This window comes from Vanacampus margaritifer, chromosome 7, assembly GCF_051991255.1.
Source record: "Vanacampus margaritifer isolate UIUO_Vmar chromosome 7, RoL_Vmar_1.0, whole genome shotgun sequence".
NCBI lineage: Eukaryota > Metazoa > Chordata > Actinopteri > Syngnathiformes > Syngnathidae > Vanacampus > Vanacampus margaritifer.
Window position 1 is genome coordinate 1,136,864 of NC_135438.1, and position 13,077 is coordinate 1,149,940.

At 46.7% G+C, this 13,077-nt stretch overlaps 1 protein-coding gene across 3 annotated transcripts; it reads right to left on the bottom strand.

Annotated features, from left to right (window-relative positions):
• Positions 1-3,441: 3,441 nt before the first annotated feature.
• LOC144055224 (galanin receptor type 1-like) lies at positions 3,442-11,687 on the bottom strand. Of its 3 annotated transcripts, XR_013294791.1 has the most exons (4): positions 9,298-11,687; positions 4,243-5,733; positions 3,940-3,982; positions 3,840-3,863 (listed from the first exon to the last, which is right to left on the bottom strand). XR_013294791.1 is itself a non-coding variant. In XM_077571030.1 (2 exons), the coding sequence occupies exons 1-2, from the start codon at positions 9,975-9,977 to the stop codon at positions 4,872-4,874; spliced, it is 1,542 nt and encodes a 513-aa protein (XP_077427156.1). In that variant the 5' UTR covers positions 9,978-11,687; the 3' UTR covers positions 3,442-4,871. The 3 variants fall into 3 exon arrangements, 1 of the variants encoding a protein (XP_077427156.1); XR_013294790.1 differs by having other exon boundaries at positions 3,442-3,982; XM_077571030.1 differs by having other exon boundaries at positions 3,442-5,733.
• Positions 11,688-13,077: the final 1,390 nt, after the last annotated feature.

Consider the following 13,077-nt stretch of genomic DNA (forward strand, 5'->3'; position numbering starts at 1 on the left):
TGAATATTCACATGGGAAAATTAGCATTAAAACAATCAATTAATTTTTTGTTTTTTTGTATCAGAACTCAGAGGCTAACAGCTATAGTACAAAAAAACCAGATGCTGGAGAACTCCATTTTTTTTTTTTTGCCTTCCTGATTTATTTGAAGTCGTATTCTTTAAATCAAATTTGCCCCAGTTTTTTTTTTTTCAGTAGTTACAATTTATTTTTCTATATTTACTTTAATCATATTTTAAATTGTGTCAAAAAAAGAAACTGGTTTTCTAGTTTTTTCCTTGCTATTGTTTTTTTTTTTTTTTTTAACTATACCGATATTAAAATGGCATTAATGTACTTTTATTTATTTTTTCAGGATTTTCTTTCCCACTCACACTTAATTTCAATATGGCATAATTCTATGGATATTTCATTTTAGTTTAGTACAGCTAAAAAGTTTGCATTGTATTATAATGTTTCATTACTGTATTACGTCTAAGTGAAAATTGTAAAAGATTTTGCATAGTTTCATATTATTAAATATATTAGAAATTTGACATGTAGAAACAAGAATCCAAAAGATTTGATTTTAAGATTATTTTTATATTTTTCAATAATTATATTTAACTTCTAAATTGTGTAAAAACAATTGGCACAATATTACTTTTTTTTTTCATTTTTGAACATGTTTGATAAATGTTATACATAAAATATCTTAGAGTAGTCATTAAATCAGTTTTTCATTTATTGTTGTAAATTGCCGACCTTTTTTTTTCTCTTTTTCTCTGAGAGCTCAGTATTATTGATTCCATGGGCAGCATTCCCGAGTCAACATGTCATCGTGACGAATGTTCTTTTACATTTGATGTGTATTTCGATAGGAACGCGCTAAAGTTGAGCGTCGTTTGCGCAACGCAAACGACGACGCAAACGCGGCGGAAGAAGACAAAAGAAAAAAGCTCATCAAGACCTTCGCCAGTCTTGATGGTGTCACGTGACAGCGTCGCAATCACCGCTCGGGTCGCAGTGATGATGAGCCTGCAGGCAGAGTACCCCCCCCCAACTCCCCCCCACCCCCCCCCGGCCCTTGCCCCCAATTAATTTACTTGATTGAAGGAACAAAATCCTTCCAAAACTGAACTCTGACCCAGATTGAATCAAGATAAAAATGAGGAAGTACCCAAGAAACTTTTCTTTATGTGTAGTTCATCCAGCGTTTTTTGTTAGATTATACAATTCGGGATTGAGAGAAAGTTGAAATATTACAACTCACTTCAACTACCATATTTTGCTTACTCTTAAATTTTATTTTATTTTTATTTTTTTGCATAGACGATTCCATATTTAACAGGCCCCTAAATCGACACCAATCATCCATCAGTTTTCAAACTCAGCTCAGTTAAGCGAGCACACTCGGCTTTTTCTCTAGCTTTAAAATTCAGAGTTCAAGAGGAAACTTTTTTTTTTTTTAAATATGCACCTAAATTTCACATGTGCAAAAAAGTTCGGTAGTTGAACTGAAGTCACACCCAAGTTCAACAAGCATGCTTTGCTTTTTCTTTGACGTTTGTGTTGAATAACTCCATAAATGTGGAATTTAATAACATTTAAGTGACATCAAATTGGGAGTTCATGTCGTATCGAACCTCAGTTCAGCGAGCATGTTAATTGTCCTTGGACTTTTTGTGTGGAATGCCTGAGACTCGTGATGGACAAATGAAGCTTCATCGAGCACTTGAGGATATTTTGGTTTCCTCGTCCTTCAAAATAAAGGTTTGCGGATATAATAGATTACATTTCCAGTGCATTTTAAAACCAAAAGTGCCTTCTAGAGTGTGTCATGAAGCAACCCGGGATGTCCAAGGATTCCGAGTTTGGCATCATTTTTCACGGAAAAAATCTCTAAATTCACGCTAAGCATTTGCCTATGAAACAACCAAAATGAGAGAAACTTTTACCAGCATATTGTTTGGCAATTTACAGAAAAATGCATCCAAACTAATTGTGAGAAGCTTTGGTCTCGTGCATTGAGGGGGAAAAAAACACACTCGGGAGGGAAAAGTGGAAGTGTTAAGACTGGCCAAGCCAATCACCAGACCTTAACCCAACAGAGCATGCATTTGACCTCCTTAAGAGGAAACTGGAGGGAGAAACCTCCAGAAAGAAACAAGAACTGGAAGAGGCTGCAGTAAAGGCCTGGAAAAGCATTTTTTTAATGAAGAATGCAAGATTCTGGTGACGTCAACGAGTGGCAGCCTTCACGCGCACACAAGAAATCGCATTCACTTGAAGTTCCTTCAAATGTCTGTTCCAATACTTTTGCTCACTTGAAAAGTGCTTGCCTTCAAACAAAAGCTGTTGAGCACATCGACAACGTCCAATATTGACTTCATGTCAGGATAAGCAGCCGGCGCACAACACGCTGACGCGATCCTTGCGAGAATAAAAACAAAACAAAATCCTGACTTTACATCGTCGGCTTTCAACAGCAAGAGCGGCGCATTCTTTGGAAAGCTGTTTTTGTTGTGGGGCAGATAAAAGGAGCGGCGGCGGCGGCGGCGGCGGCGGCGGCGGCGGCGGCGGCGGCGGCGGCGGCGGCGGCGGCGGCGGCGGCGGCGGCGGCAACGGCCGTCTGCTTCCAGGCTGATAAGTGACCTCGCAGCGCTTTGCAAAAGCGGGCCTTTGAGTTCGGACCCGCCGATCCACACGCACGCAACACTTTTCAGCACTTGCTGATTGTGCCGGGATGCCCGAGTGCCGCCTTGATGGACTCGATGTGTCTTTTGGACGCAATAATACGTAGTTCGTTTGCATCTTGGATATGATGATTTTAATAACATTTTTGAGGTTTGATTTAGGAGACTTAATGTGACTTTCATTGACTGTCTTTGAGCTGCTCGAGCGCCGCCTGTCAGCAGACAAACACGTCCTGTTTCTCACGATTTCCAGCCCTCTTGAGGGGGTCGAAAGAGCGCAAGTTAGGACTTCAGTCCGATCCGACCAAACGATCATCTTTCAGCCGCTAGTTTCAATCTTCTCATCCGTGGGCCGCTCGAGCGCCGCCCGGAAGGCACCCTTGGCTCTTCGAGCGCTGCCGACCTTCATCGAGTCTCGGTTGAGGGTTTGACACGTGAAATCATTTTCAAAATGTGTGGATCCTCTTTTACGCGCTTCTCGCATGTCGGGGTTTTTATTCTCAGCGACCTTGCGAGCGTCTCGGGATGCTCGAGCGCCGCCCGTCACGACAAAGACGGTTTCTAATGATTTCGATTCATCGCATGACGTCAGTGTTGAAGCTTTACGAGATTTGGCCAAAAAGGTGTTCGATCGATGCGACTCGAGAACATCCTTGGATGTGCTCGAGTGCGCCCCAGAAATCGTCTTTGGGACGCTTGAGCGCTTTCGCTTGTGTTTGTTGATGATGATTTCAGAACTCCGCGGGAGATAAGACACTCAACAACATTGTGATACTTCACATTTTACCAAAACAATCAACTCTCACATGGCAGATACATTTTCTGTGAACAGAGAGCGTGTTTTTTGTTTTTTTTTGGGTGCTCGAGCACCGCCCAGAGTGACAATTTCAATTCCATTGGTGACTTAATACACAACATCCATGTGATGCTTCATGAATTTGAGCAAAACAATCAACTTTCACATGCCCGTTTCATTTTCTGCGCCCAGAGTGTCTTTAAGGATGCTCGAGCGCCGTCTTTTGTGATGAAAACTAGTTTCAGCTGCTCGGTGGCTTCTACTGTGCAACCACATAACGATTGAAGGAAACTTTTTACCATAATGATCAGCTTTCACCTGCCAATCCATTTTCTGTGACTTTTGGGCTGCCCGAGCGCCGCCTTTTGTGACCAAGACTGCTCCTGGCATCTCTGGGGAACCCAACACACAATGTGAGTGTGACGCGGACCTTTTGCCATTCGATCGAAACAATCAATGATCTTTTACCGCCAGTTTCATTTTCATGGTCTTTTGGCTGCCCGAGCGCCGCCTGGAATGAACAAAACAGTTAATCATTGCGGGCTTCCGTGGAGGATTCCGTGCACAACAACACAAAGCTTGACATTTGGCCAAAATTCATCAGTTACATCGTCTGTCTTTGAGACGCTCGAGCGCTGCCTGGACAGCCGCTTTGGGACGCTCGAGTGTCGTCCGTCATGACAAAGACTTTCTGATGACTTTTTGCTTCAGTGGAGGATTCCACGCGCAATATCGGCGCGATAGCCGATGACTTTTTGCCAAAATAATCACCTTTGACACCAAACTGATTTCTCTCCGTGCCTTTGTGATGCCCGAGCGCCGCACAGACAGCCACGTTGGGATGTTCAAGCTCCGCCCCTCGCAACAAAGACCAAGTTTGAAATGCTTTTTGGGGTTTAACAGATCACATCAGTGTGGAACGACCAACGTCCATTTGCCGCTTCCACCGCCAGTTCAACTCTCGGCGCATTCGGGCCGTCCCCTCGCTAATGATTTGTCTCATCGTCACGTGCGCTGGATCGTCTGTCACCCGAGTGCCTCGTCGTAGGGACGGCCTCTATCTCAGACTCCATTCTCGGGGGTAATGACCCGAGCTTGTCATTGGTTGATTGTCAATCCGCGTGCGAGTTCATCAACGCGTCCGTGTTTCACTCTCTAGTTTCATCTTTTGGGGTTCTCGAGTGCCGCACTGAGAATGTCTTTGGGATTTATGCAACAAGTCCCGCCTCCGATGACTGTTGGCTTCTGCGGGAGATTGACCAAAGCGATCAACATTCACATGCTCCACAGAACGGCAGTTTCCAAGAATGTCTTTGGGCTTCCCGGTCAGCATCTTTGCGATGCCGACTGCTGCCCGTCATCGCGACGACCGTTTCCAGCTTTGGAAACTCTAGGATTCGCTAATGATCAACACGTGCAACGGACCGTCGGACTCCCGAATGCCTCCTCAGGGGGAGAGTTTCTATCCCAGACTCCATCCTGGGGGGCAATGACCCAAAGTTGTCGTGGGCCGAGTGTCTCCGTGACGGCAGTAAGTCCAGTCGAAAGGGGCCGAGGGAAGGATGGAGCGTGGGATCGAACGTGCGCCACCGGCAGGGGAAAAGGGCGCCGTTATTCTCGCACATGCTCGGGCTGGACCGGCGCCAGTCGGAGATGCTGCGGTCCGATCCGCCGCGGTTGTCCGAGACCCTCTGGCCGAGTCCCTTGGCTTGCGCCAAGCTCAGCAGGCGAGGGAGGGTCACCACCGAGGCGGAGATGCCGACCGCCGCCGCCACGTGGTCCCGCTCTGCCGCCGTGGCGGCGGACGGGGAAGCGTCCGCCCCCGAAGTGACGAAGGAGCCCCCGAAGATGGCGGCCACCTTCTGGTAGTACCGCGTCCGTATCACCTTGGCAGAACGGTAGAGGTCCCCGATGAAACAGTAGCAGATGGGGTTGAGGCTGGAGTTGGTCAGGCCCAGCCATTGGGCGAACGGTCGGGTCTGGAGGAGCCAGGAGGGCGGCCGCAGCTCGCGGTCGATCCACAGGTCGGCCACGTAGAGCGGCAGCCACGAGGCGGCGAACAGCAGCACCAGGCACACCACCATCTTGGCGATCTTCTGCCGGGTTTTCAGGCGGGAGGCGTGCAGGGCCTGGCTGCGCGGGTCCAGGTCGGCGAAGGCCGCCCGGGTGCCGCCCCACAGCCGGCGGCCGGTCAGGAAGCCGATGGTCAGGTTGAAGGTGACCGGAAGGCAGTAGAGCATCGCAAACAGCAACACGTTGTATCTGCGCAAGAGGAATCAGGCGGGTCAAACCTTTTGCAATTATTCGCCATCGTATGGCCAGAAATTAACTCTGAAAACAGTTGGCTCAAAAACTACGGGTCCAAAATGGACCGATCCTCTACTCGGGTCGATTTGAACCAACTTTGAGTCAAGAAATGGGTCTTTCGGTGGAAAACAACTCATAAATATTAGTCAGATCCTTTACTTGGGTCCAAAAATGGGGTCATTGTGGATAAAACAACCCAGAAAGTTGGGTCAAATTGACCCGTAAAGTGGATCACTCAATTTTTCATCCATGTCCCAAAAACGTCAACAACAACAACAACAAAAAGTGTATCGTGTGAAGTGAAGGTCCGTAATGCCCTGGCACGTGGGCAAGGAAAGCCGATAACATTTAAGTCATGAACAGGACAAATAGTCAAACACAGAAAATGAAAACACTCGCAAGAGCCAACGCCAAACACTCACACCAGCATCTGACCGTCACTCACTAGGCCACGCCCCTAAAAAGGAACACATTCGACAAATTGTCAGGATCTGTGACTGTTTTGGATGACTTAGTAATAGATTTTGTTTTGCTTCCTCTAACTCCATAAGGTTTGCGTTGTCAGGCCTCGTGGCAACCACCAATCAGCTCCCTCCAGTCACTCGTACCTTCGTCGTCTCCTCAGTTTGCCTGAATTGAGTTGCCTGGCTTTGTCAGAGGTCTCAAACTCCGGTCCTCAAAGAGCCAAAGTCCTGCATGTTTTAGAGCTTTCCCTTTCCCAACACACCTGATTCAAAGGATCAGCTCATCGGCAAGCTCTGCGGGAATTCACAATCATTTGATTCAAGTGTGTCGGAGAAAGAAAAGCTCTAAAGCATGCAGGAATGTGGCCCTCGAGGACCTGAGTTTGAATTTTGTTGATTCACTGCAGAGGTGTCAAATTCAAGTCCAGAAAGTAAAAACCCCTTCACAGATTGTGGCGGGGGTTTAAACTTTCTGGACCTGCATTTGACACCCCTGATTAATGTCGCTGTCGTGTGTCACGTTATGTTTTCCTGTTTTTCTTGCTTATTTTGTGCATCGACTTTTTGGGACTATTTTTGATTCTTCGAACGTTCCTCGTTTGCTTTTTTTTTTTTTTTGCTGTGTTTTTTTGGGGTGCGTGTTTGTTTTGTCTGCGCTTCAGCTTATGTGATCTCAGCCGACAGAATTTTCATGCAACCAATTGCGGCGTTTCCTCCAAGAAAGGCCAGTGGCGTTTATTTCCTCGTCTTAAAGCAAAAAGCCGGCGTCTTATAAACGAACATGGAGCTCAATGACAAGAACTCCCGCTCCAGACGGAATGCTAACGAGCTTCGGGTTCGGAGCTTCCTCTCGGGTGTTCTCTGATGTTGCTCCTTTGTTAGCTTGACTTAGCCGCAGAGGAAATGCTAACGGGCAAGCTGTGCCTTGCACTGCAGAATCGTGACTTGCGGTTAATTTTCAGCTTTCGATCGCGTGTTGTGGTCTTTAACTCTTTGACTGCCAAAAACGTTAAATAATGTTTAGTAAAATCCTATGGAGGAGTGCCAAAGACGTTAAAAGACGTATTTTTCAAAACAGAGGTGAAACTAACCATTTTCTATTGTTGATTACTGAAAAACGGAAGAAGGTAGAAACAAACTCTTTTTTCTGATGAAAGATGAGAGTCCAATCTTTAATTTGGTAGAATGTGTGTTTCCATAGTCCAAACACATAATTTTCTGTAGACCTTGAAAAATCAGTCCATATGCTTAAATCGGCTGGCACCCACGGCATCCCTTTTCTGAAAACGCTTGGCAGTCAAAGAGTTAAGGAGGCGTTCATGAAAGAAGCAGCGTTTATTTGTGAAACTGGATCGTCAGAGTGCAGGCCACTATTTGGGGAAACGGATGAAGAAGCGTGTCCAAGGAGGTTCCCGTGTAGCTTTAGCCACTTCATTGTTATTCCACAGCAAAACAAGCCCTTTATTAATTTTGAAAGAGGTGAAACTGTGAGTCAAAGGTTGATTTCTTAATCGGGATGAAAGAGGAAGAAGTCGTTAAAAAAAGTTTTTTTGCTCTCAGAAAAGACCACAGTGAGCAAAATGCAAATGGCCGACAATCCCGAGAGACGTCGGCATGAATTTTGATGAAGCAGTCTTCCTTTTTCTGCGCTGCTGCTTCTCCTCTTCAGGGTCGCGCACGAGGCGCAGTCCAAACCCGGCTCATTGTTGGCGAGAAAAGCAAAGCTGCAACCCGGACCGGTCGCTTGGGAACGGGTCCGGCTCGCCAGAGGACCGAAACACGTCAAGTACTCGAAAACGCAGCGTCCGTCACTTGGCGACCGTCAACAGTCGCAACAGTCGTTCCGTCAACGTCAATCTGGCAAGATTTCAAGCCAAAATCGCATTGCAATCGTCAATCCGTCATTCGTCAATTGCTCAGCAAAATGAGCGTCCGTCAATGTTCCGTCATCCGTCAACCCGTCACCAAAATGGGACGTCCATCATTGACAGAGTGTCAAATGTATTGACGGACAAAAAAAAAACTTTGGTCAATGCTTAGATTGTTTTCCCCGGCAATCGGTAACAAAATGGGCATCCGACATTGACGGATGAAACGACCTTCCGTCAATATTGAAGGAACGCCCACCCTCTGCCAATCACCCGACCCTAACCACTGCCCCTCTTTCACACCCGCAAACAAAATGGCATCCTTTTCCAAGTCGGTTTATCCTGCCCATGAAACGCACAGAATCGTTTCCCTACGGCGGAGAAAAGGAAATCTCAAGGACATACAAAATCCAACGCTTCCAGACTTCCCCTCCCCGGATCCGCAGATTACAACTTGCTTCTTACGTTTGGAAAGTGCCAAAGCTTCAGAAACAGAAGATGAGAAGAAATCAAACGCGCCGCAGGAGGACGACTCAATCAACACCTCCGCTTCTCACAACATCCTCACCGCAACCTTTTTTTTTTTTTTTCTTCTCCTCACCACAACCTTAATAACACACTTGCAGCGACTCGTCATCACACGTCGCGGCGTCGGGAGGCACCGAAAGCAAACAAGGTGAGACTCGAGCTCAGGGGAAACCAGCGCAACGGAAATCAAATACAATTTGAAGTCTGAACAACCTTGGTTTGTATTAGTGGTGCGACGGATCACAAAAGTCACGGATCGGATCCTTTTTTCAGATTAGCAAAAGACAAATAATAAAATGAAAGAAAAAGATAAATCATACTTTGTCTTCATTTATTTTGTGAAATGCTTGTCACCGTAAAAAAATAATAATAATCCTTTCAAAATGTCTGACAGCCATTTAGGATTTGGGAACACAACTTAAAGTGCAACGTGGCCCTGGTTGATCTCTTATACCCTGCTGCCACCTGCTGGCCGTTTTTTTGTAATAATTATCATCGCTCTCTTCAGCTGCATCAAAGCCTTCTGTATGCTCTCGCATAAAAAACAAACAAACGTATAAATACGTTTTTGGGAGCGTGGTGATATTTAAAATAAAACGTGTTTACACATTTTTGGCCGCAAATGAGTTCAATGTCCATCAATTTGGAAGCATACGTACCCTTGCTTTAGCCGAGGCTTAGGCCACTCCTCCTGACACACCAGAATGGAAAAGCTCTCGAAGCTGATCTCCTGCCGGCGGTTCACGACGGCGATGGGGGCGCACATGGCCGAGGAGGCGGCCCACACCGCGGCCACGGTGGCCAGGATGCGCCGGCGGGTGAACATGGACCGGGCCCGCAGCGGCGAGCGCACGCTGTAGTAGCGGTTGACGCTGATGACGGTGAGCGTCAGGACGCTGGCCGACACCGACACGGCCTGCGTGAAGGGGACGGCGCGGCACAGCAGGTCGCCGTAGACCCACGCCGTGTAGATGCGGCTGGCCAGCGTGATGGGCATGCACACGCACACCACCGCCAGGTCGCACACCGCCAGGTTGACCAGCAGGCTGCGGGTGGCGCTGACGCCCGCCAGGCGCCGACTGCGCCGGTTGGTGAGCACCCGCAGGGACATGAGGTTGCCCACGAAGCCCAGCAGGAAGGACAGCGAGTACATGAGGGTCAAGGCGATGGTGCCGGGCTCGTGCAGGGTCCACAGCAACATGCTCTCCAGGTCCGACGGCTCGTCCGGGGTGGCCGGGCCGGAACCCGGGCCCAGCGTGCCGTTCGGTCGGTCCTGCAAGGGAGGGAAGCTGGGCCGGGACGAGGTCCAGTCCAAGGGTCCGTTCTGGAGGGAATCCATGACGACGCCTTGCGTCCGAAAAAGTGCTAAAAAGCTGCAGGGAAATTTAGCCAGGATTAAAGAATCCAGAAGAAACCGCTCCAAAAAAATCGGCTTTTTTTTGCTCCAAAAAGTGTCCACTTTGCTGCGTCTTCTTGGGGAGACTTTTTTTGTGGCTCAACTCATTATTGCTAAGAAGAAAACTGTCTTTGGGGGCTGATACTTTGAAGATCACTTCTGAGCCAAAATGGCCGCTTTGACCCAAAATGGCAGCCGTTCTTTCTGGTTTCAGGCACGGCTTCTTGAGACTTTTTTGCGGGTTTTAGTCTTGATCGAAATTTCAAATTTGGTGCTCTCAAGTGAAAATGACTTCCGGGGCTGACTTTTTTTTTTTTTTTAAGTATGGAAAAGCGCCTCACAATTTTGAAGAGGAAGACAAAATAGCGGCTAATTAATTGGAAGGATGATAGAGATCAGGCTTGCTCGACACTTTTAAATAAGTAATATCCTCTAATGAGGATTTAATGAAGTGTTTCCATTTTCTGCACGCTGGCACATTTTTTCGTCTCGCTAAGGTGCGCGTGTCGCTAGCAGGAGCTGCGGAGTGTCAAAAGCCGGCGACGATGTTTCCGCCATCTTTGGAGCGGGAACTCAAACTAAAAAATAACGCCAATGACAAATGCTCACCTAATTTGCAACTTCTTACAAAGTGACGGAAACGCGAGCGCGTGAGAGAAAAATCACAGCCGCCCGAGAGTTCTCGGTCGAGGGGAAGTCAGCTGACGTGGATTTTGCTTTGACAAACGTTTCCATTTTTGCCAAACTTGGCTTAATGTGATTATTTCAGGCTACTTTTAAATGTTTTAGGAACGATTTAGGATGCTCGATGGCGCTTTGAAATAGGCAGAGAATGAGTCCACCAAAATGGAATTTTACACACACGCAATTTTTTTTTTTACTGCGAACAATCCCAATACACGATTTCAAAGGCCCCACAAGGCTTGAAACTGGTTCAGATTAAGTCTTCGAAATCGGTCTTATTAACAACACAAACGTTTTCACGTGTTGCTTGAAACCGGTTTGAAATTGGCTCCAATTGAGTCAGACATGATGAAATTGGGCTTGAAACTGGTTTAATTAGCGAAACGTTTTTCAATGTTTCTCTTTTCTTGCTAGTTGGGACCGACAAAATTACATTAGAGGACTTATGATGCTCAACTCAGCTTGAAACCCGAACAGAACTGGTTCAGTTTACACACAATTTGGTTTGAAACTGGCTCAACTAATGACACTTTTTTTTTTTTTTATTATTATCAACTGTCGCTTGTATCACTGACACGAACGTTTTCTTTGCTGCAGGTTTTTCCGATGAATGCTTTCATATGTTTTAGTTTCTTTTATGAAAGTGCAAGTTGTGGGACGTCTGAAATCAATTGACGTTCAACCCTACGAGGAAACTTTCAAAGGTACCAGCACAAATCTCCCCTGTTTGAGATCCATAAAGAGAACAAAAAATAAGGGGAAAAATGTTAAGCTCTCGTTTCCTGGGGGCGTCTTTAATCTTTTGGGCAAAATGGGTGAAAAAAAAAAAGACCCCCCTCCAAAAAAATGTCTGAGGTCCTGATTGAGGCTGCCGCCACCATATTGATTCCTGCGTTCCCGCGGGCGCGTGTCAGCGTGGGATGATCCAACATCTGCCTCTAATAGACTTTCTTACCTTCCAGGCAGGTGGACCTCATGTGAGAGACCCCCACAAACCCCCCCACCACCGCCACCACCACACTGTGGAGAGAAAACACACAAGATATGACACACTTTTAATATTACCTTTAAACATCATTCTTATTCTACAGGTCTTATTACGGCACTTGCAGTCAGTTATCTTTAACACGGTAAAATGCAAGAAGACACGAACAGAGCAGTGAAATCTCAGTGAGGAAGTCAAAACATTTCAAAAGCTGAAGTTTACTGACCGGCACCGCGCTGACGACAACATTTTTTAAAGACACGTCACGATATTCCTGGCTCGGAAGTCAGCGTTCCGAGCAACCGCCGAGCATCCGCCGAGCATCCGCCGAGCATCCGCCGAGCTCGCCTTCTACCGAGCGACTGAGTGTCAAGTCGGCGAGGGAGGGGGCGAGCGAGGGAGGGGGCGAGCGAGGGAAGGGGCGAGCGAGGGAGGCGCTCGCAAACACACGCGCGCACACACACGACGAAGCAGATGGAGCTGGAGCGAGCCAGCGTATGTTTGATGGTTCTGTTTGTTTTGAGCGTTAATGCAGATCGGACCAAGACCGGGAAGTTCACATTTGACCTTTTGAATGACTTTGTATCGAACCTCGCTGCTATTCGCCACTCACGTGCATTAACAAAAAAAAAAACAAATGCTTCACAGTTTCCATTCATCCGTCTTAGACAAATGTCATGTTCCAAAGTGAAACCTCATTTGGGGGATGCATTTTTAAATGCTTCTGTACGCCGATGCCCAAATATCCAAAATATCCACTTTACACCAAAAAAGGGAGGCTTTCTGTATCTGTTGGGGTTTGGCTCCTTCTTTCTTTTTGTGGGTTTTACAGATGACAGAGACGTCGACCAAATTTGAACTTGCTGAGTGAAAGTGTCTTCAATTATTATTTTTTTTTAATCTGGAGGCGGAAAGGTCCGATTCAAACCAAAATGGCACACAGCCTGTGTTTGTGTGGGCGTGGCTTCTTGAGACTTTTTGGTGGGTCTGTCACAGTTAGACATGCTCCAAAGTGAAACTGCCTCTGGGCGGGGCCACATTTTTGAACAAATCCACTTTAAACCAAAAAAGGAAGACTTTCTGTATTTGTTGGGGGTGTGGCTTCTTTTTGATCATTTTTTTTTTTTGTGGGTCTTCAGATGACATGTCTACCAAATTTGAAGTTGCCCAGTGAAAGAGTCTTTGTGGTTTCATGCATCATTTTTGAAAAGTCCGGAGACTGTTGCTAAGCAGAAAGGTCAGATTCAAACCAAAATGGCTGCCTGAGACTTTTTTGTGGGTCTGTCACGATAGACATGCCCACCAAATGTCCTGTTCCAAGCTGTGAAACTGGCCGTGGTGGCCTGTTGCTCTCGGACGATATCCCGTCAACAT